Consider the following 24,189-nt stretch of genomic DNA (forward strand, 5'->3'; position numbering starts at 1 on the left):
ATAAGGTTTATTATAAAGACATTACAGGTTAATTTCAACACTTTTAAAATAGCTTTTTTAATGCATTATATATCCTGGCTTCAAAAAAAAAAAAAAAAAAGTTACCCCAAACACTCCTGACAGCAGAGATCCTAAAGTTGTCAGAAACGAAACCCAAACTTTCATAAGATTTCAGTGTTTTATCAGGTGTGCACATTAAACAGTGCATTTACAGGCATGAAAAGTATTATAGAACTAGCTCACAAAATTACGTATTTAACAGTTCAACAAAATGATTGTGTGTGTCTCAGTCACAGGATATTCATTTAGTCCTTATAAAGTGATCGGGTTCATTAGTTCAGTGATTAGCAATGTTTCTCTTTAAATCACACACACTTTGTAGTGAAGGAAGATCTATCAAAGAACCTTTCAAATGAACCTAAATTACACACAAATGTCCTTATTGGCATCACATGCATTAAGAAGTTTGAAGGAAATTCAACAAGTGCTGACTCCAAAATGGCACAAGTTCACAGGTCAAACTTCTACATTACATCTCCTCCTCATCCTCCTCTTCCTCTGGCAGGATTCCAGGACAGGGTTCCATGGTTACAGCAACACCCATTCCACTGCGCCCAACGGGCATATCTGTTACATACGTCCACGCATTATTGCCTGGACAGTAGCACTCCACGCTGGACAAGAAACCCCCTTGATTGAATCCACCTGAAATGGAATAATATTTATATTTATGCATCTAGCAGACGCTTTCATCCAAAGCAGCTTCCATTGCCTTCAAGGTATACATTGTGTTAGTTCATGCATCCAGCTCACCTAACACATAAATCTTGCACTGGTAGACCGTGACTCCATGTGCACTGCGGCAGTGATTCATAGAGGCCATGGGTTCCCACACGTCTCGAGTGATGTTATATCTCTCCATTGTTTTGAGCTGGGTTTGACCATCATAGCCACCAACTGCATAGAGGTAGTTATCCATACACACCACCCCTACAAACAAAACAAACACCAGACAGCTTAGTGCATATCAACTAGTGATTATTTCATTAATACAAGTATTTTCTTTTTTCTTAGTACATTCTGGTATGGAGCTCCCTGCCATACAATTAAAGTGAATGGTGACCAAGTATGTCAAAAATTCCAAAGCAGTATTTTCATTGTGTAACTTACACTTCAGACTGTTTCACACACGCACACACACACACACACACACACACACACACAGCTACCATATAGCTTCAGAAAACTTGGAATAAACACTAGTGGTCAAAAAGAGGTCTCTTATGCACACCAAGGCTGCATTTATTTAATCAAAAATACAGTAAAAACAGTAATATTGTGAAATATTACAATTGAAAATAGCGTTTCTATTTTAAAATGTAATTTATTTCTTTGAAGGCAAAGCTGAATTTTCTGCATCATTACTCCAGTGTTCAGGGTCACATGATCCTTTAAAAATCATGCTAATATGCTGATTTGGTGCTAAAGACACATTTCTGATTATTATCAATGTTGTAAAACTGTTTTTGTGGTTTAATATTTTTGTGGAAAATGTTTTACACTGGCATTCAAATCTTTGTGGCATGTAAGATTTAAAAATAATAAAATTAATACTTTTTTAGGAAGCATTAAATTCATGTGTTATGACAGCAAATCCGTTTATAATGTCATAAAATATTTCAAATAAATAAAATGTTTCAAATAAATGCTGGTCAAATATTAAGCATCAACATCCATTTTCAACATTTGTAATAATAAAAACAATTTTTGTCCCAATAATAATTGACCACCAAACTCAGCAAAACATTACAAAAATCTTATTTATTCAAAACTTTTGACTGGTAGTGTAAGTGTGCACTACTTTTATGATGCTTATTTTTGAGCTGGACCCTGGTCCCCATCCACCTTCATTGTGTGGAATAAGCAGCGTAAACAGTCTTTAAAACTCAACTTTTTTATTAAATAGAAGAAATTTTGGAACCATACAAGGGTTTATAAATCATAGCAGAATTTTCATTCCTGCATGGATTGCACAATGCACAGTTGCTGAATCCTGCACGTTGTTATGTTGACTGCACAGCTAATTCTTCAACTCTTCTGATATGAATTATTCAGTGATTATGCCACTATTTTAGCAATTACAGATTATTGCGTTAGCTGCAGGGTCAAGCAGCTCTGGGAAGTAGGCATTCCTAGAAGTGCAGTCATCATCATGGGCATTTTAAAAAGAGTTTCATTCATCTTTTTTATTAATTAACTTAAGAATGGAGAGATTTTAGTATCTTTGTTTACTTAGAAAGTTTTATGTTATTTCATTTATGTTTGATTCAGATCTATTTCATTTATTTAAGCAGACACTTTTATTCACAGCGACTTACAGTACAAATGAGAAGTATAAAAAGTGATTCATCTTTTGAAGGTAATAACAGGAGAAGTGCTGACAATACAAAGTTTCAATCATTGTCTAGTATCACAGAACAGTATTATATTTCAACTTTAATGGTGTTTTATGTTGTTGCAGGTTGTAACAACATGCTGTAAAATGCCACTTGATTAGATATGATGTGGTCTTTTGTTCTCTTATTTTCATATTGTTCCCTTTAGTCACTTTTATATAATCGCACCATTCACGCAGTACATCATATGCGGTTAACATGTCAAGTAAAAGAAAACAGTTCCAACTCATTAATTTGATAAATGGTGCAGTATATTTACCGAGACCGCTCCGAACTGTGTTCATAGGTGCCACATGCTGCCAGGTGTTCGTGTCTGGTTGATAGCGCTCAACCGTGTTCCATCGGTTGTCCCCGTCGAATCCTCCAACCACATACAGACTTCCCCCGCACGCAACGACACCGGACCCCAGCCGCGCCACTGACATAGGGGCCACAAATGTCCAGCGGTTTGTCTCTGGGTCATACCTGTGAAAACAATAAGCAGGAAATCCTTAAAAACCAGTTAAGACATATTGTCATCAAGGAATATGATTTCCTAGAAAAAGCAATGAGGAAGTCAATACAAAAGCGATTTCAGTCGTTCTTTCTAAATGTCTCATGCTCATCACTTCAAGAATTTGTTTTCCTTTGTTCCAAACAATGATATCTAGTGCCAAATACCAATCATAACTGCAAGCAATTCCCATGAGTGGATAAATGACCAACAAAATGTCACAATTTAAAAAAAAAACAGCCTTCAGCAAGAAGAGAATGCATTTAACCTGCCAACAATGCGATATCTCCATTTAAAAAGCTTGTGAAGACAGCTACTGTTACTGACCCAAGAGTTTCTGTCTCCCAGCACAGCAGAGGCACAGACTGAGTCTTGAATTTCACACATCTTTGAAATTGTAGATGATCTATCGACGTTCATTGTTTGAATTTTCGTCTTACTCTAATTCCTAAATAGAATACACGTACTTTCTCTCCCTGCATTCCTGGACAGATTAACTTTTCGATTTGAGCCGCTCACTCAGTCATAAATTATCCTCAATAGGATTCACATGGCTCTGTTATGAATCTGAACTTGCGCTCGTCTACTGGAAAGCTTTTCAAAAACGCCACAAATCCACGGTTAAAATAAGAAATTAAAGATAGTTAATTAGGTTTATGCCACTTATATATGTTTGTGGCATAAATTTATCTTGTTTTTAAAAGAGATTAATACTTTTATTTAGCAAGAATGCATAAAATTGATCAGCAACTATGTTACAAAAATGTTTATCCTGAAATGTTTCTTGAGCAAAACAAATCTGCATATTAGAATGATTGCTGAAGGATCACGTGGTACTTAAAGAGTAATGGCTGCTGAAAATTCATATTTCCATCACAGAAATAAATAAATAAAATTAAAAAAAATGATCCCAAAAAAATAAAGAAATTAATTAATTTTGAATTATAATAATATTTTACAGTATGACAGTTTTTACTGTATTAAATTTACTTTTGATTAAATAAATGCATATATGAATTATATATATGTATTTTTCTTTGTTGTATTTTTTTTGTTGCTTAGTTATTCATGTCATTCTGCATTCTGTACAATACTTTTGAATAAATTAAAATATCCATCTTTTGTAATTTGCAGCAAAGTCATTTAGACATTTCCCCTCAAGACTAATTAAAGATAATTTGCTCATTTCTCATTATTAGCAAAACTATTAATGTAGTTAGATCAGAGTAGTTTGCGTCCTTATGTAAACGTTTTGATGTCCCAATAACCTTTTCAAGGTAAATATAGCAACCACCTTAGTTCTCACAATACAATAGAGTCCCTCCTTTCAATTGTGATATTTAGATGCACTGTCATACAGTTCCTGACAAACAACATGTCGCTTTCGTTTTGAGTTACTGATGAAACCCTATAAATACTGTAGAGTTCACGTAAAGTCTTCTTACCTGATCTGTCACTGTGTTTACTGTCTAATAAATATAAAATATTCATATCATTACACTCATTGTGAAGAAATGTGTTTCTCCTGAAAGGCCTAACCTGACTCTGTGCTGTGGAATGTACGTTATGAAACAATTTGCCTGAAGCTTGTTAGTCAAGAGTGACTGCTCTGAAAAGAACTGAGCAAAATGATCTCTACACCCTGATGGAAGGCGCTTGTTTCAAATCAAAACACTTTCTGTAACCAATGAGGGACGTATCACAAGTGTAGCGTGTAACACAACCTTTCTGCTAATATTTCATTTTTATCTCGTACAAAACGTTGTGTGAATGTTCGGACAGGTGTGCGACGCAGTCTTCAGTGTAATACAAACTCCTTCAACCAAGTTTTAATCTGTCACTCTGCACTGTGCTAATGTTTTGATTCCGCTAGTGTACATATAATAGAAAAGAAAAAATATAATATAAAGGGGAAAAACCCTACATCGTAAAAAGAGACAACACAAAACCTTTTCGAGTTTTCTTCCTGTCTCAGCCTCACCTCTCAACGCTGTTGTGATGTGTAGAGGCATGTGAACCCCCTACGGCATAAATGCTGCCGTCAATGACCCCGACACCCACTCGGTTTCTGGGCGTGTTGAGCGGAGCCAGCTGGGTCCACTGGTTAGTCATGGGGTTGTAGCAGAACAAAGATCCAGACTCTGTGTTGTTCTGCAGAGAGAGATTGCGTCCCCCGACCGTATAAAGGAGCCCAAACAACACACACGCCCCGAGCCCGCTACAAGGAGATCCCATGTCAGCTAGCCTTATCCAGACATTCTTCCGTGGGTCAAAGGCTTCCAGAGAGTCCAGAGAGTGTTGCTTGTAACCTCCTGCTATGTAGATGAGCTGCGTCCCACGATGAGGAGGGGGAGGCAGGGGTTTTCGAAGAGCCATGTCCTGAAAAATCTTGGACAAGAAGTCCTTGCAGGAGTTGGCCTTGCTGAGGATGGGACAGGACTGCAGTTGTCTTTTGAGGAATGTGGGTGGCAGAGCATAGATGTGGACTGCATTGAGGAGGGCATGGAAGTACTGCGCTCGGCTTTCCGCATCCCAGCGAACCCAGTCGATGCATGCCTTGTAGACCTCGGACTCGCAGAGCACCTTAAGACTGTCCTGACTGATCAGCTCCAGCAGCTGGCAATGGGACAAACTGAAGAACTCTTCCTCTTTGGTTACCTGTGATAAGGAAAAACATACATGTATGTATGGACATATGTATTTGTATAAATACAAAATGTCAAACCAAAAAATAAATAAATTGTCACAAAGGTGTGGTCAAATTAATTATTGATCGGCCAGTTTTGGGGGGCGAAATTATGGAATTTTAATAGAAATCCAAGAGATTCATGTCATGCAGATTCACCACTTTGACCAACAGAAAGAAATTTGGGTTTGAAAGTGATTTCTTTGTGAACATGCTTTATACATTGCTACACTATTGGTGATTAGCCAGTTGACCTTTTCTATTGTGAGTTCTAAAAATCATTAGAGAGCTAATGAATATCATTCTTGCTCATTTTTAATTAAAAAACTGTGACTTTAGACACTTCTTGTTTTGACATCTCTGACACCAAGTTATTAACCTTTTTAACCACCAAAGCCTATTTTAACGGCAAGAACAGGATGGTTTAAAAAAAACAAAAAAACAATATATGATAAACAATATAGAAATTCTTGTAGGATGGAAGATAAGCAATGAACAAGGAATTTTAGCAATGGACCCTTTTCACATTTCGGGGTTTCTCAGAAGCACAAGTCATCATAGTGGTGAACGAAAACTACAACAAATATATACAGAAAAGTGTTAACTTGTTTTCTGTAATTTAACACCAAGGTAATAAAAAGTATACATTTAATTTTTTTAAGTGAAAAAATAAAAACATTCAGTGCTGGATTTATGATGTTAATAACTGAAGAAATGCAGTCTGTTAAAAGGGTCCATTGCTTGGAGTCATGCGGACCACATTTACTTTGGTAATTTAATTTTTGAGCTTGATAGTATGAATCATCATCCATTTTCTTTGTATGGAAAAGTGCAGCTTGCACATTCTACCTAACATCCCTTATTTTCATTTTTCGAATGAAGAAAGAAAATAATGCGGGTTGTAGTGACACGAAGGTGAGCAAATTATGGTAAAATGATAGTTTTTGGGTGAACAATTTCTGTAATGCCTGATTCATTTGACAGCTGGATAATTTATACGAATCAATATCCATCTGCAAGACAGACCTGAGTCCCATTGACAAAGCAATTAGCCACACAGCGCCATTCTCTATAGCTTTCATTCATTCAAAGACTAACTGTTACAGGTCAATGGCAGAGTAGTACAGTTACTTAAGAGAGCACAGCAGGTGGCAACTATCGATCGCTGCTAACTGACACTTCGGTGAACTGAGTCTACGGGGCACGCACCTCGTTGAAGTGAGTGTTGATATACTCTCGTGTGCGAAGGTGCAGATCAGTGCAGCCGATCTCCTCTGCAAATCTCGAGATGCCTATGACATTTGATGGCTCCAGATTCTTGGTGAGGAAATCGCAGCACGCTTTGGCCACCTCTTCCATCTGATAGCGCATCGCAGTCAAGAGGACGTGAAGAACGCACTTCTCGCCCACTGTTATACGGGAGGTGTAGGCAAAGTCAATAAGGCGGCTGATGACCTGAGGGCACACGTCTCGCAGGGTGACCTCCGAGGCATGGCATTCCTTGAAGTTACTGGTGAACATGGCTTTGAAGTAAGGACTGCAGGCAGCCAGCACCAGTTTATGCACCTGGGGAATGTAGACACTTGTTCAAGACCTGAAACTAAATCATGAGAGCTGTATGTGCCGTGTTTTCATAATTACAATCAAATGCCTTAACATGTACTAACATAATTCCACACTTGTAATGAGGACAATTTATCTTAGTGCACTGTAATTTGCAGTGCCAGGGACATACCATATTAAAAATAACTATAACACGCTGGATCTGTTTCTTGATATTCAAGCAGTGAACGCCATGTAGTTTACCATACTAAATACTAGAGAAGAAATCTGTACTAGGGATGTGCTGATATTAAATCTAACTGATATAATAAGCTACCTTTTTTTTGTATTGTTAAGGGCAATACCCGATAAATGGATAATATTTAAATTCTATACTATTTTGTCTAGATAAACTAAAAATAAAACACTAAAACCTATAAACCTAAATGCTACACATGAATTTAGCATTATAATGTACAATATGAACAATGCACAAACACATTTTTAAGCACATAATAAATTACACAGGCCCTTTTATAGCAAAAATGTAATTATTTGTTTAATATTTCATTTTATAATAATGTTTGCTTTTGTACTTTGCATAGAAAATATACACTACCATGGTCAGTAAGATGAATACTTTTATTCAGCAACGATGCATTAAATTTATCAAAAGGTAAAGACATTTATATTATTACAAAATATTTTTATATCAAATAAAAAAAAAATGACTCCTGAAAAAAAATGTTTCTTGAACAACAAAAAAGCATATTATTATGATTTCTGAAGAATAATGTGATACTGAAGACTGGAGTAATGACTGCTGAAAATTCAGCTTTGCCATCACAGGAATAAATTACATTACCAAATATTAAAATAGTTATTTTAAAATGTAATAATATTATACAACATTACTGCTTTTACTGTATTTTTGAATAAATAAATGCAACCTTAGTGAGTTTGCAGTGACTTCCTTCAAAAACATTTGTTCAAAAAATCTTACTAGCCTTAAACTTATGAACTCTAGTGTATATGAATGCTGTTTTACATTTTTAATAACTTTTGAGTATACTGATTCACAAATGTAAGTAGTTTAATTTGTCACTGGACTTAAAAGTGTCATAATCCACCTCTCTGTAAATCTAGAAATCTTTACGTAATAAATATTTGTTGTGAAATATTTCAAAGCTGTCAGTCATTTATAATCAATTATGAGACAGTGCCTTCTCACAGGTCAAGGCCACACAGTCTTATGAATAACTGAGATACTGCTGTAGACGAGCACTCTATAGTGCATGGACAAGTCTGTGATGTTGACTCAAACCCAGTCAACCAAAATAGCCCACGAAAAAACCTAAATACCTAAAAATACTGTCTACTAACATGGTTCTCCATTATGCAGTTGTTAATGTTTCCATTAATGCAAAAAAAAAAAAAAAAAAACCTGTGCTGAAAACACCTAAGGTTAACAACTAAACAGAATAAAACAGCTTTTTTATGGCACTGATCCTTTTAAACATTTTTGTCAAACATGCTATTCAAACTTTCTTGCACATTTACAACCAAATTCCATATCTCTTACCTTAAAATCCACTATCTTGTCTTTGTAAGTTACATGTAGAACCAGATCACAGAGCAACTCATGATGACGAAGCTCATCCATGATCTGCATGGCTCTATAGGGATGACTTTCAACTGTGTAATCCAAGTAACCATGACCCTTCATGGAGGGCACCACGATGGCAGAGAAATCCTCATCTTTGATGGGCCTCTTCTTTCTTGGACATATCATTCTCCGAGACCTAGAATGTCACTGATATAAGTAGGAAATGGATGGCGACTGCAGCGGAACAATGTCTAAATCCATCCACGTGTCATGAAGAAATAAAGGCACAACTGATGATCGCTTAGGGATAGAGAGCCATGTTTCTTCTGCCTGGTTAGAAGTCCACCAAACCAAGTTTCTGTATCAAGCCAAGTTGGCATTGTTGAAATATTACACCGTTGTTTCCCTTAAATCAGACAAATGCTGCTATTTGTCTTGTATAGATGAGTTAAAAAGTCATTTTTATACTCTAGAGGATGTACAAACGAAGTTATCTTAAAGATTATTTTAAGCACACGCATTAAAAATGCAATATTCTTTTCTTCCAAAAGGTTGTTGTCCTCTGAGATGGTTTGTGATCTTTTCACCCTGTGAAAAACAAAGATACAACATTGAGAAATGTTTTGTTTATCCCTCCAGTGCTTTCATTGTTTATCAAATGCATAATTGAATATTGCCAAGATGATCGAGGAAGATATCTTAGATATAAAACTAAACAAACACGACATGGAACAGGCGATATACAAGGAATACAATGGCAGGATTACGTAAATCCTAAAGAGGCAATTTCTACTATAATAATGTGTACAAGAAACTGTCTTTAATTACAGTCTATGATGACAGTTGCACAGACTTGACTGAATCAGGTTTCACTTCCCTATTTCTTGACGGATGTCAAGTAGACTTCAAAAAAAGGAAAACAGCCAAGCCACACCCTTATTTACAGACGCAACATGTGATTTCCTGCATTATACAGACAACACTTTGAAAACCATGCTTGTGGCACAACTGGAATGGTTGTGTATAAAAACCTTTGTGCACACTAACATGGTTTTCGAGGCCAAAGTCTCTGTTGTTGATCAGTCTAGAAGTTGTTGCTCATCAGAAGCTAATTTTTTTCATGGGTTATGTAACATCCCACACTGTCAGGTCATCTCTGCTGCTCTTATTGCACAATCCAAAGTGCGGAGGACACATTTATTTGTCTTAAAGCAGGGTTTATCACAAGACAACGCTGCCAGCCACGGCTTCTTTTGGAACTAAGGCTCATTGTGTCATGCTCCCACATGCCATATTGCTAAGCCGGACTTTAAAGAGAATGTTAACATGCTGCGCTGTGCACATTAGCACCATGGCTTTGGTGGTATTAACCATTAACTTGCTGAGTGTCAGGTTGTTTGAAAAATTATAGAACAGAAAGTGAAAAGCTGGAACTTTTTGTGGAAGGTTCTGCCAAATGAACTTTTGTCCTGGTTAACTACCACGTTGTGCTGTGGAAGATATGCATGTCATAATGCATAGTCATTATTTGCCTAGCCTCATGTCGTTCGAAACCATACATACTGTGTCTTTGGAACAAAACGGTTGACATTTTTGAAGAACCTTTACACTGCAGTTTCTATACAATGGCTATGTTTACATGTACACCTTTAGTCAGGGTGAGGAATTACTTGGATTAAGATAAGTTTACATGACATGGGCAAACCCCAATTTTCAATCCTGCTTTTCAAGGCTATTTTGATTACTTGCTAACAAATGCAGTTCTATCTGTACCCGTTCACCTGTTCCCCAAACTACAACATGAAATGTTTAATTTAAATACTGTTTGTTGCTGGTTTCATTTGTCAAATGCAAAAGTGTTCTAGAGTACTAAACCTACCTTATTCGTATGCAGCACTAGCACATGTACACTTGCTGCTTAACTAGTAATAAAAATGTGTCAAATTCTATCAATGTTTTCATTTTATTTGATCTATTTATTCATTTACTATTTTTATTAAAATGTACGTATTCATTTATTTTGCTTTTCGTCTTGTTTGGTGGTACATGTGAAATTTTCTGTAAAAGCTCTATAATGCTCTCTGAAAGTGTTTGTACAATATCATTTCTGTTTCTTTAATAAAAAAGCACACTTTTGCATATAAGCGTGATTAAAATGTGCATTTTACTGCAATTATGGTTACTCAGATTATAAGCATAATCATATTAACATAATCACAGTATCCTGTTTACATGAGCTCCAACTAAACCGCAGTACTGCTCTAACTGCATTATAGGAGTGCATGTAAACGTAGCCAGTCCATGATGGCACAATCTGACAAGCTCCAAAAAGAACAGAAAGCACAAAAAAGATGTGATGTGAATTTTGTGCAGTATTCCTATTCTTTCAAAGTTATTCACTGATCTTAATTTCCATCAAAAATCGTGTCTAGCCTCTGCTCATGTACAGATTTTTTTTTTTTTTTAACTATATGATATGTGTTTTGCAGTGTTTTTGTTCTTTATGGAGCATGTCAGATGTGGTCACATGAACCGATTAAAAATGTCTTGAAAATTTGTACTTTTGTGCTCTGCAGAACAAACAAGTTGGGAATTGCATGAGGTAAGTAAATAATGACAGATTTTTCAATTTGGGCTGGACTATGCCTTTAATAAAACAAAGTCCTCATCACTTATGGGATTTCCAAGGAGAGAGCGAGAGGGAGGGAGAGTGCAGTTCCCCTGGGTCACGGTTATATAGCTGAGGTCAGCAAGAGGACAAAACACCTCATTGATAACTGCACTATGACACATCTCCATTGCCCTGATAAAGAGCCAGTCAGTCTGGAAGGTGTTCATGACTACGCGGAAAACTGTGAATCATAAAGACACCGGGTACATGGCAGGGTGGTGATCACTGACCTAGAATCAGGCTGATGGGAAATCCTGTGTTCAGATGAAGTTCTAAGTACACTGAATTCCTTGCACAATGGTTGTAATCTACTAGTTATATTGGAAAGAGTCAGATGTGCTCTCTCACACGCACACACTATAGGAATGTACTGCAGTGTGACTCACAGAGAGATGACTAATAACAGTTCAATTAGCTTAGGACAATAAGTATCACCTGATTGCCCAGGGCCAGTGAGTTTCGGGACAGTTGACTGAACAGTCAGACCAGTGCTGCAATTTGCCACTATGTCTTCTGAGGTCCTGCCTGGTCACCCAATTGGAGGTTTATTTCATAATAACAACCAGCTAATTGTACTTTATCCCTTATATAACTTCTAGCTATTATTGGTGAGTGAGTAAATAAAAATAAATAAATACTAATATGCTGCACATAAACAGAGGCATTATAATTTGCTGCTAAAAATAAAATGATTGGTAGCTCCAGTGAAATATCTGAACTACTGCAGCAGAATAGTCTTTAACATATGTGCATGTAGCACTTTAACCTGTCAAATCAGTAGGGAAACAATTAATGAAAAAGAACAGAATCATATAATTAAGCAGTATCACACAAGCAAGAGTGCTGTTGTTCTGAACTTCAACAATAAGTTAGCGTTGAGTAACTTGCGTTTTAGAAAATACTGCCAGTTACTTTGTAACTATTTGTGCTTTGTCAATGAAAATAGCTGCAGTTAAAGGGGACAGTCAACAGAAAGCAGTTGTTGTAAATGAATCGGTGTTTTCAACTAATTCGCTGAATGCATGATTTAATGATTTGCTCAGAATAAAAAACAGTTGCATGTCGCCACCTACTGGCACAACAGTTGATTATGAAAAAAGAAACTTTTGCTAAGCACAGTTTTGCTTAACCGCATAATAAAAGGGTTTTTTACTCAAAGTTTTTTTTTTTTTAAACAGTTACATTGTGGCCATCTAGTGGTCAAAAAGAACAACACCTACATATCTGCTGTGCCCCAGCTTTCACATGTTATCTCTGCAAATGATTCTCTCTGAATTTTGTTTTTTTATTTATTTATTTTTTAATAAGAGTCATTGTCAAAACAAAAGTGATTATAAGTCGTTTGGGTGTATTTACACTAAAAAATAAAAAAACAATCCATAAAATTTGCAATGTCGATTTTGACATGTTTCATGTGAGCTTCACATACGTATTACCATACTCAAAAAATAAATAAATAAATAAAAAAATCTCTAATCTAATTTTTTACGCCAGATTGTGGTCACGTGGTTGTCAGCTCCAATATCAATGTCCAATATATTGAGTTTCGGTGTCAGACATAACATCGCTCCACGATCGCTCGAAACGGGTTTCTTGTACAGAGCGCACAACATACAAAACCCGGAGTAGACTTTCAGCCAAGTGCTTTCAGAACGCTTTGAGCGTGGGAGGTGCCGCTCCGCTCCACTAACACACGCTGATCCAGTCCGGCTTTCAGCCTGAGCGTTGCTTGGTGACACCCAAAGCTTGAAGCTTTGGCATGTTCGGAACTATTTTCGTTGGCTGAGAAGAAATATACGAACTAACTCGCCAAACTTTGTGTGAAACGTAAGTTACAGGATATTTATAACTACTGCATAATATTAAACTAGCAATCATGCTGGTCAGAAATCAGTTAAGCTGATATTTACCTGCGGCCTCGTGCCTACAGCGGAGTCTGTACGATGCTACTAACGTTACAGTAGCACTGCTCGTGTGATGTTGCTTAAGCATGATAAAGAACTGAACTACTCTGTCAGTACTTTAATTTGGGGGGAAAAAACAAGAAGCACTCATTCAAGATTTTAACAGTTGTGACATCATCACCCCGTGGGCTTGCTGTCTCACCCCTGATAAAATTGTGCTGATAAGGCAAGAAGCAAGATGACTTCCATTAGTTAAACAACTGTCAAGCGCGCGTTTTCTAGTGCGTTCTAGTGTCCATCGACAACAATGTAACGCAATCCTCCCTCTACACCCGCTAAAAGCACTCACCTTGTATCAGGAACCGGCGACAGTTCTTCACTTACTTCCACTTACGTACTGTCATAGGTGCTTTATGAAGAACGATGCTGTTCGAATGGAAAAAAAAAAAGAGAGACGAATAAGTGAAGAGGGGAATGCCCACCGCGCGCAATCACGAACAGGACGTTCCAGCAGTTGGCGCGTAAAACGTCAAAGCAAAACACAAAAAATCGAAAGTTTGCTGTATCGCGAAGCTCCACCGCCTTCCAGCTGTCAACTGACTGAGAGGACAAACGCGCGTACACTCTTTCGCTCGCGCGCGCGCTTCCAAACACACTGTGTGAAGGAGGCTCGTGCACGCTCACCAACGCGCGCTCCCGCTGGCAGCCGTCCAAACACAGAGTGCCATTGACATCAGCATGACTGTGCAACTCCTCTGTTCAGCTCAACGCCAGTGGGACCTAATGCGGGCTGACTGACAAACCGAAAGCAAAGATATCGAAGACTGTCAGTTGATCTCATTTGTCATTTAAATATACCTCTCAGATAATCCATCTCTGAATGCTTCATGGTCTGGAAAATTTGACATGTTCTTTGCCAAAAAATCCTTAAGGTTGTTATGTAAGAAGCAAACAGACGCCCTCTGGGAAACCCTCTTCCTAATCCTAGATGAAATTTGTATTTGCAGTGTATTTGTTTGGGCTTGTTGGGATTTTAATTGTAACTGAGGCTTCAGTGAGTCAGAATATACTGTGAGTGGCATTCCACAGTAATGAACAAGCTAATCCACATTTCAAACAGGGAACTTCAGTCTCGTTTGCCCCTTCAAACATAGTCATTACCAATGTTGACACAAACCTGTGCAGTAAAATTCCACAGTTAAAACTGGAAAATGTTTAACAGAAATTACAGTTACCTTCAACAATTTAAATTATTACTTTACAACTTTACTCATACTATATTAGGTATGCATATTAATTTATGCGTGTCAGATTATTTGTAAAATGTTGCATATTTACATCCATAATATTAAGAGTCCATTCTCTTTTGTTTTTGTTCTTATATAGCAATCAGATTTTATGGATATCTGGCAGATAGCAGATCGTTTTACAGCGCGTATTCCTCCAAGGCTTCCTGAAGATCATATTCCTTGTTGGGTTACACCCAGGCCTTTGACTTTAGCAGCATTTGTGAGGTTTGTTTTACTGATTCTTGCCTTGTCATGGTCTTAAGGAAGTTACTGAAGAACAAACATTGTTTTCCATGTAAATTCCACCAAGAGCAGGAGGTGCAAGAGCAAATATGTTCCAACAAAGGACAGCAAAGGTTACTGTTAGAAATATCAGGTACATATGCAAAGCATTTTCTTATGGCAGTGTTAGCACTGAATTTGTCATTCTTAGTTCTGTGAAAGCCTTTTTACACATTTAATCAATTAGTATTTATTTATTATGGTAATTATATGATTATAATAATTATAATATCTACTCATCTTTAAAACAACACCTTTTAATGCTTGCCATGCAAACTTTAGTAAAGTAGCACTTTAGAATCACAATAAAATATCATAATTTGCCATTAATTACAGGCATAGTTGTTTTTTGTGTTCTTTTATGTTGCATAAGAAGATAATGGACTTTGTCCTATGCTTGTATAATATGCAATCCGCTTCGTTGAACTGTGTGCAGGACACCAGGTGTGCTTTCACGTACACATTCAGTGCCAAGAGAATAAAGGAAATGCCTAACAGCACAGTGACACAGCAGAACATGAGATTGACTGATAACCCTCCACGCACAGCAGCCCCCTCCCATTATGCAACCCTCCCTACTTGTTTCTTACTTAATATTTTTATTATATAAAACCCATTGCATTTGACTGCTTCACAGATTAATTTGTAATAATTTGCATATTGATTAGTCAGCAGAAAAAAGAGAAACCAACTGAAACTCTTTTACATTTTTTAGCATTAGAAGATTTGCTTAATAACATGTTAGTTTTATATGCTAGTTAAGATTCATTGCATAGTCTGACAGCTTTAGAGTGTATTATCGATTGTTGTAGTATTCTCATTTCTATCATTCTCAATCCTAAAAATAAGTCTCAAATTGAGTGAAATACATTGTGTTTGTGCTCCCTCTAATGGTTGCTTTTGAATGACAAGAAGCTCCATTACCTAGATTTGCTTTAATTATGCACAGGGATGTTGGTCTTTGTATCTGTTATACTTTCAAATAGCTGATGGTAACATTGAAGAAAGTGCAGAATAAAAACATTGAGTATCACTGTATATAATTAAAGATCTGAACAGCATTAGAACAATTAGAGCATGTAAATGACCACAAAATATTTTTTATTTACACATTATTTTGCCTACATGTTCATATTATGCATTGACTTTTAAATCTCATTTTAGTTTAGCTTTTTCTTAATCTTATCAGGGGCATCTTTAGGGGAATGTTGAGATATTTTACAACTTTGAGTCATGCAACTGAATTGAACAGAACATTCTCCAAATATTCATTTTCACAAAGAGTACAGTAGCAAAAATACATGATTATTTACATTCCAGTAATGCAGGAAATACTGAAGGATTTGCATAACCTAAAGAGAATAGAGGAAGTAAGTACAGCATTAACATAGAATTGGCAAAATAATAGAATGAAGGGTGAAATATACATTCTCTACCCATTTCTTGTTTGATTGTCGAAGCATTTCACCCAGCACATTGAATCCAGATGGAGATGAGGAGAAAGAGCAAGTTAACAACTCAGAGTCTCTTGGGAATTTTGGCTACACATTTGCTGGATCTTGCCATCACCGAGTGTATGGTTGATATACATCTGTCATGCATTATTGGGGGGCTGCCAAAGGTGCTTCTCTGGCTTTAGAAACTATGTCAGGGGTATCCGTCAGGAATGATGATCTGATTTGTATTTCTTCGACTGTTCATTCCATGTTAATTCACATTTATCCATTCTTTAAAGAAATAATACGTTGTAACATACATTACAATATAAACAAAGCTTAACCGAGTCTGGAAAGGCTTTGACCCTACTTCAAACAAACATTTTCTCCCAATCAGTGAGGATTGTACCGCTGGGGTCAGTGACTGTCTCTGTGTATTAAGAGGAAATTGCTTGATTTACAGTGATTTCAGCACATGTTTCGCAGAGCTGGAGCCTCTCCCAGCTTTCCAGACATTTTTAAGAGGGTTTCTGCGTCGGCCAAGTTGATTGGACATAAAATGCTGAGGTGTGTTGGACTAAGGTTTAACCCCCCTTGGGTAATCATCATTATATTACTGCATGTCCAATTTGGGTTCCTCGGAGTGCTTCAAAACAAAGCAGCCAATGCTTTCACACTCGGCTTGAATGCTGCGAGTCCAAGCCTCCGTCCCGAAGAGAATTCCCCCTGAAATCTTTATGGTGGGATAATTTGTTCCACATGCCAGAGCTCACCCACTAAATCACAGGGTCCCGGTAATCAATGCTTCCCTGTCTCATTATGGTGTGTTGTGCTGTCTCAGAGCAGGCTTCTGGAGGATAAATGTCCTCTTAGATACAGACAATTCCTTGAAGTGTAAGTCATGTTCTGGATAGGCATTACCTAGCTGGGTATGTGTCCAATCAGATGCGGTCAGCGAATTGGCTGAGAGATTTACGTTGCGATTCGTTTGCCGAGAGGAAGTTCTTGTTTGCGTTTCTGTTTCTAACTATCTTTGTTGTTCTGTCTCCAAAGCAGAACTCTTTTAACACATCACTCAGATACTGTAATGCTGGAGGAACTCCTTTTCTTCCTCCCCTGTAGTTGATCTGCATAGCTAATGTTTTGGATTATTTTCCCATCTTTTAGGATTTAGCGAAAAGCATAATCACTCTCACCCTTCAAGTTGATCCAAAGTCGTTTAATGGACTGGATTATATTCCTAAAGACTCAAAGATCTGAGGCAGATGATAGTAAGACCATTTCCTCTGAAATCTGGAGCTTATTTCTGTGTAAAATGACCACGTGCATGTCAGTTCCGCCAGTCGTGTGTTTCCCAGGAACAGCTACTTCATTCACAGATAATTATACCTTGTTAATCCGTTTGTATGGCTTTCATTTATCTTAAGCCTGCTGAAGTTGTTGTGATTACAACATCTTGATTTGTAAATGTAAGTTTCCTGAGGTGCTCTATTTATATGACATAACATTCTTAAGAACGCATTGACTCAGACATAATACGAATGCGTAAGTAAACTGTTTGGAAGAGTAGAATATATTTAGGAACAAGGTGTTTAGAAGTGCAGAAGACATACGCGTGAAGTTATAGGATAAAGGCAGAATTAATGAATGTGGTGGGAGTTCTCTCTTCCCTTGAGGGCTCTGTGAGATGAATGGTCTTTGTCCCCATTCACAGACTTTGGATGACATCCCTCTTGTTATAGCATTGTATGGTGATAACTGGAAAGGAAGTCCACTCACTCATTTACGAGACAGAGCAGCATGGAACTAACGGTAAACCCGGCATTAACAAGCATTTTTTATACAATAGATAAAGCGCCGCTTTGTGGCTTGCTGACCCACGGGCGAACTGACTGTCATGGTTATTGTTTCAAAATATACTTTCTCACCGAGTGGGTGACTCAATGACTAGGACCACATCTCCATCTGCTCATAACCACCATTAGTCAAACATTAGTCATGACAACTTTGAGGCGTTGGTATTGAATTGATCATTTTCCATTGATTTAAACGTTGTACAGCAAAATAAAAATAAAAAAGTTTTATCAAGTTCTTCATGCTTTTGGAAACTTATCGTCTTGTATTTTTAATAACTCTATTTCACTTATTTTATTGTTAAAAGAATATTGTTTTTTCTTTCACTTCACTTTCTCTACATAATTCTATTATAATTGAATTACATTCTATATCATTTACAGAATTTTATTGCACTTTTTTCCAAGAAACTATTGGCAAAATGGTATAACATATATTCAGACATTTTCTTTTTATACTCTGTGGAACATTTGGAATATAGAAAAGAATATTATTTAGGATCACACTATCCGTCCTTTATTCAGTTCTGTTCTGACAGTATGTCAGGGACAAGGTGTGCAGAAGGAGAGTTAAATTGTTACTTCTTCTAGTCAACTGTCACAGAGTGATTATCCATAAGAAGGTTGAAGGCAAGATTTCTCATTAAGAGATTCTTCTGGCCCACAGGTCTTTTGCAAGGAAAGAGATAGCCTACTACACTGCTCTAGATACAAGACCTGCTCGAGACAAGAGGAGGGCACAGACAGAAGGAAGGGAGGAATAAAACGAAAGAGGCAAAAATGACTTGGAACTGTGTGGGAAGACATGGGAGGAGCTTGCAAAGTATAAACTTGGATGTTTCCTAGCAGTGGAGAGCCTCAGCACGGTAAACGATGCCAAAAGTAAATGAAGAGGACGAATGCACCGTCGCATTAACAGAACATTTGGCGGATATTCTTTAAAGTTCAGTCTTCTGGAACATCTGCGAGACGCCAGCAGCTCAGGAACTGACGCTGGGATCAACTCCTCGGGTGCACTGGAGCTGGACACGGTGTGGCATGCGTGGATCAAATATTCCTGCATAGTCCAAATACAAACTAAAAGAAAGACAGCGAACTTATTTCGTAAGATGATCTGCTTATTGTTTTTGTTCCACTGTGCTGCCGGCGTGTTGTCGTCTTCAACCCGTGAGTACATTTATAGCTCTCTCTATATGTGTGTGTTACATGTGTTCTTACGTACCTTCTTCATCGAATGGGGTTTGTTTCGGAATTTGACGCGTTCAGAATTGAATTAAAATTAGTAAACAGAATAGATAAAAAGTTAAAACTCCAATACAGTGTTAATGAAGTTATTTACAGCGATAATAAAACAAAATCCTCTAAGTGAAGTTTTAAGTATCCAGCATCTGCAAAACAATATTTTTATGTATAGGTCAAAAACGTGCCAGGGTTTTTGTAATGTAATATTTATTGGATTCATTGTTTTATTTTTATTTTTTTCAGCAAAACAATGGTTTTCCTTTTTATCTAAACAAAACATCCGTTTTTATAAGCAAAAATAATATATTTTAAAAACTTAATAATCTTGACACAGGCATGATGGTTTAGATAGATCTTCTCTGTGATACAATTGATTATTTTATGTCACATTAAAACAAAATTGGCTATTTAGATGTTGGTTACCCTGGACCTTAATCTGGTGGACAAGTTTTCCCAACATTGTAAGATCACTTTTCTTTTCTTTTTTACAGTCTCCAGAAAATGACACTTAGATTAAGCCCCCCAAAATGTTAAAATGATCTCATTTTAACTGAGTTCATTTTTAGCTCAAAAGTTGAAAACGTGTTCATCATAGAAGGGTTTTTTTTTTTGCTTTGCATTTGTAATGTATTTTTAATAAATTGAATAGATCAGGACCCCATTGACCTGTATGCAAAGTTTTAAGAAAACAGCATTCAGTGTTTTATTTACATGCTGTTGTTGTAAATTGCCTGGTTTAACAAATTGAACAACTGATGATATCTGTATCGGCACAACATATTGCACTATATTGAAAAAGTCTGCTAGAGGTTAACATTTAAAAAGGTCAGAGCATAATTCATTTAACACGTGGAGGGTTCAGCCTTATGAACCACAACAAAACCCTGACATCATGCTTCTTATGCTTATTTTTGTAACGCTCATGTGACTGAATGAAAAAGTTCACCTCAAATCAACACTTATTACAGAGACGATGGATTCTGTTCATAGCGTTGGTGAAATATAGGTGTTTGTGAAAGTTTAATTTACTTTTAATGAATTGCAGAGAACAATGTTACAGGATCAAAGGGCATAATTGCGTTGTAAATAACAAAGGGCTAAATTATTAATAGCTATTGGGAAATACATTTACAATGCACGCGTTTAGCACTTTCCCCTTACGTGACATTCGCAGGTGTTGGTGGAGGGGAAGATTGAGACTAATTACATCTAATTAAGTATTGCCTCATTCACACCCTCAGTGCCAGGCAGAGGATTAAGAAAGTGAAGTGCAATACAGCCATTGACAGACTACACTTCCCTCTCCTCTAGTTAACATTAAATGCAAAAGTGTCAGGCTGGCTTTTTCTGGGCCTAGGTAAAATATAAACAGAGTTAAAAGGAGAAAAAAAAATGTGTAGACAGAAGTAACCCTTTAAAAGATCATTGCGGTTTAACAACACGGCCAGGAATGTCCAAAGGGGGGTCCCGCTGTTCACCGTCTCAGCGGTAAGATGTGCGTCCAGGCTTTACTGAGTTTCTCTCGGCATTGTATTAGTGATGACAGGACTACAGGCTTACCTCATGAGACCTTCTGATCTGAAACCAAATATCTTACTGCTCATTTCCTATTCAGACACCTGCGGTAAATACTTGTAATTGCTCCTGTCATTAAATGGTTTGAAGTGAAATGTTTTCGAGTTTTTTTTTTTAATCCACTTAAATCAAAAGAGCACCTTGTAAAAACTGTTAAAAAGTAATACAAATCCGTCTCGTGATTCTGTTTCATTAATGCTGTAAGATAAAATGACTGATTTGTATCATTCCCTTTTGTTACGGAGAGAAATTTCACCCTTTCTGCTCGGTCTGAGTGCGTGTTGAATATGTAATCTCTCTTTAAGGTTAGTCTGTCTATCCATCTTGATGTAATTACATGTAATCACACAGCAGTTCCTTCATCACCTCTATTACTCAATTGTGCTGCACTGACACATTTTTTCAGGGATTCCACGTTATCACATTACAAGGGTGATAATGAACTCCAAAAGGGTTTACAAAATTATAATTGTATGTGAGTACCTGCTATATTAATTATCTGGGATTGTTAGATGTCAAATTTAAGAAACACTCAAAGAAATGACATAACTGGAACACTAAACCATATGTATATTTAAAGTTTGAACCTGACAAACAAAATTGTTTAGACTTTGCTAGTTTCATATATTTGTTCACACATTAATAAAACAAACTAAAACCAGTATTTCATTTGCATATATTTATTTTAATGTCCATTTATTTAGTTTATGTGCATTTTATAGTGAAATAATTTTTAATGAATGCTAAACCATGTGTAAGTAAATGCTGACACAGTAAACAATATTTTTTGCACTGTGCTAGTTTTACATCTTGTTTTCTCACCTAACAAAATAACCTCAAACTAATATTTTATGTGCATAGATATATGAAGAGTTAATTTGCAAAAACAGATAACTTTTTTTTTTTTTTTTAAATCGTGTTTTTATTATGTTGTCATGTTTTTAGTGTTTTATTGTGTTAGTTAGCTGTATATTTTAGCTATTATTTCACCTAATTAAAAAAACAACAACTGCAGTTTGATTGAGATTAAGTGGAATGCACAATGAAAAAACACAATTTTTGAAAATTGTTAAAAACAGTTATCTGTTTTTGCAAATGATGTTCATTTATTTATTTTGTTTGCATTCTGTGGTCAAGTAATTTGTAATTAACACTAAAATGTGTGTATTTAAACACTGACCCTGTAAACAATTTTTTTTTTTATACTGTGCTAGTTTTATATCTTTTTTTCTCACATAACAAATTAACCTCAAACTAATATTTTATGTGCATACATTTATTTAATGTTAATTTATTTATTTTATTTGCATTCTGTGGTCAAATAATTTTTAATGAACACTAAAACGTGTGTATTTAAACGCTGATCCTGGTAAACAATATTTTTTTACACTGTGCTAGTTTTATATCTTTCCCTCACATAACAAAATAATCTCAAACCAATGTTTCATTTGCATAATATTAAATGTTCATTTATTTACTTTATGTGCATTCTGTGGTCAAATAATTTTTTTAATGAACACTAAACAATAGGTGTGTTTAAATGCTGACCCTTGCGAGCAATATTTTCTCCCAAAATAATCTCAAACCATTATTTCTTGGGCATACATTTATTTAATATTCATAAATTTATTTTATGTGCATTTATTTATTTAGTAATTTAGTGTAGCCGTCTAATAAGGGGGATAATGTACAGTCAGACGGACCATCTGACTGTACGTGTTCCCTTTCATAATAAATGGATATTATCTCCTTTTGTGATCATCTTGCATATCCCACATTGCTCTGATTTAGACTGTCACTATCAACTTTTTTGATGTGTTAGTCATGAGGTCGGTCTGTCTCCTCCTTTAGCGTCACGTAATGTGAGCTCACCCATAACCAGACAGCCCGTAATAACCGTGCTGCCTCTTTCCAGCTCTAACCTGCCATATCTCACCCTCCCTCAGAGGTGGCTACAATCTACCCTCAAGACCCGGCCCTTCCCATCGGCTCCAGCCTGACAGCCACATGCTCAGTGAATCCAGACCACGGCATTCACGCAGGCTCGCTCTACTGGACGCTGAACGGAAAGCGTCTTCCCAGCAGCACCTACAGCATTCTGAGCCCCACCGTGCTCAGCATCACCCTCCCGCGGCTCTCTGGGTCCCGCCAGCGCTCCGGAGACAACCTCGTGTGCCATAACAGCGGGGGTCATGTGCTGGCCGGCTCCTGCATCTATGTTGGCAGTGAGTCCGTCTACCATATTGTTCATATTTACTCTAGGCTCCTGTACAACTACCGAGTGTGTTTAATTGGCGAATATGCACGCAGTCCAACTTAAATACAATTAAATGGATTTTGTGGGTAAGCCTGGAGCCTTGGGGAATATGGGTCAGACGTGGAAGTATTAGACAGTCTTTATGATTTGACCCCCTGCCACTGAGCCACAGTTGTTGCAATATTTAATGTTTTCTGCCTGTCCGCCAATGAACTCGAGGGTTGTTTAAGCCCCTTAAGATAGCTATCTGTTCCACTGTTATGCTTTTAGCACCTGTGTGGTCCATTATAGGCGCTTTCCTCGACTGACGCGTATGACAGAACAAATGTACCGCATTTGTCAAGTTACATGGGATGGTGGCAGTATGGAAAATTACAAACACAGACACACACACACACAAGAGCGAGACAAAGTCAAGGAAGCGAGTGTCTGTCTGGTCATTTGGAAAAAAGATTGAAAGCCAGAAATGGAGAGTCGTGGTTACGATAAGTGTGTGTGTGTGTGTGTGTGTAAAGTGCTGTGTTGACTCAAGCTCTCTATGTCTCTGAGGTCTCCTCTGTAAGGTTTGGTTCATATAATCACAGTCTTACACTTAGACGCAGTGTCTTTTGTTCTCAGCTGAATGGAATCTTGGCCCCATTCCTGAACTTAAATGAGGATGACAGCTGAAGACACTCATCTATTATTGAAAATATTTAAAGTCAACACACAGTCAAAATTGACCCTATTTACTTTCTTAATACACGGTCCTTGTCTTATTGTGAATGATTCGTCTGTATACATTATTCCAAAAATGGTAGCATTCATAATCTTTTATCAAAAATTAATGTTTCTTTTGTTTTGAAATTACTTTTGTTTATTTATTTTGCTCAAAAATACAGTATAAACAGTAATATT

The 24,189-nt window shown here is 36.9% G+C and overlaps 2 protein-coding genes across 6 annotated transcripts in view; one reads left to right on the plus strand and one right to left on the minus strand.

Annotated features, from left to right (window-relative positions):
• keap1a (kelch-like ECH-associated protein 1a) lies at positions 1–13,971 on the minus strand. Its single transcript, XM_058750682.1, has 7 exons — positions 13,708–13,971; positions 8,760–9,371; positions 6,845–7,201; positions 4,931–5,607; positions 2,716–2,921; positions 814–990; positions 1–705 (listed from the first exon to the last, which is right to left on the minus strand). Exons 2-7 carry the CDS (start codon positions 8,967–8,969, stop codon positions 530–532), a joined length of 1,803 nt encoding a protein of 600 aa, XP_058606665.1. The 5' UTR covers positions 8,970–9,371; positions 13,708–13,971; the 3' UTR covers positions 1–529.
• Positions 9,380–24,189, plus strand: part of crlf1a (cytokine receptor-like factor 1a) — a 24,279-nt gene continuing 9,469 nt past the window's right edge. For 2 of the 5 annotated variants that reach the window (XM_058750725.1, XM_058750695.1), the window contains exons 1-4: positions 9,380–13,281; positions 14,745–14,872; positions 18,886–19,385; positions 22,982–23,260. In XM_058750725.1, the coding sequence (XP_058606708.1) occupies positions 19,118–19,385; positions 22,982–23,260 (547 nt within the window). In that variant the 5' untranslated portion in view covers positions 9,380–13,281; positions 14,745–14,872; positions 18,886–19,117. Of the gene's footprint in view, positions 13,282–14,063; positions 14,185–14,744; positions 14,873–14,962; positions 15,024–18,885; positions 19,386–22,981; positions 23,261–24,189 lie in introns of those variants that run through there. The other 3 variants (XM_058750701.1, XM_058750709.1, XM_058750716.1) reach the window with 3 other exon arrangements.

The sequence above is a fragment of the Onychostoma macrolepis genome, chromosome 02, assembly GCF_012432095.1.
Source record: "Onychostoma macrolepis isolate SWU-2019 chromosome 02, ASM1243209v1, whole genome shotgun sequence".
Lineage (NCBI taxonomy): Eukaryota > Metazoa > Chordata > Actinopteri > Cypriniformes > Cyprinidae > Onychostoma > Onychostoma macrolepis.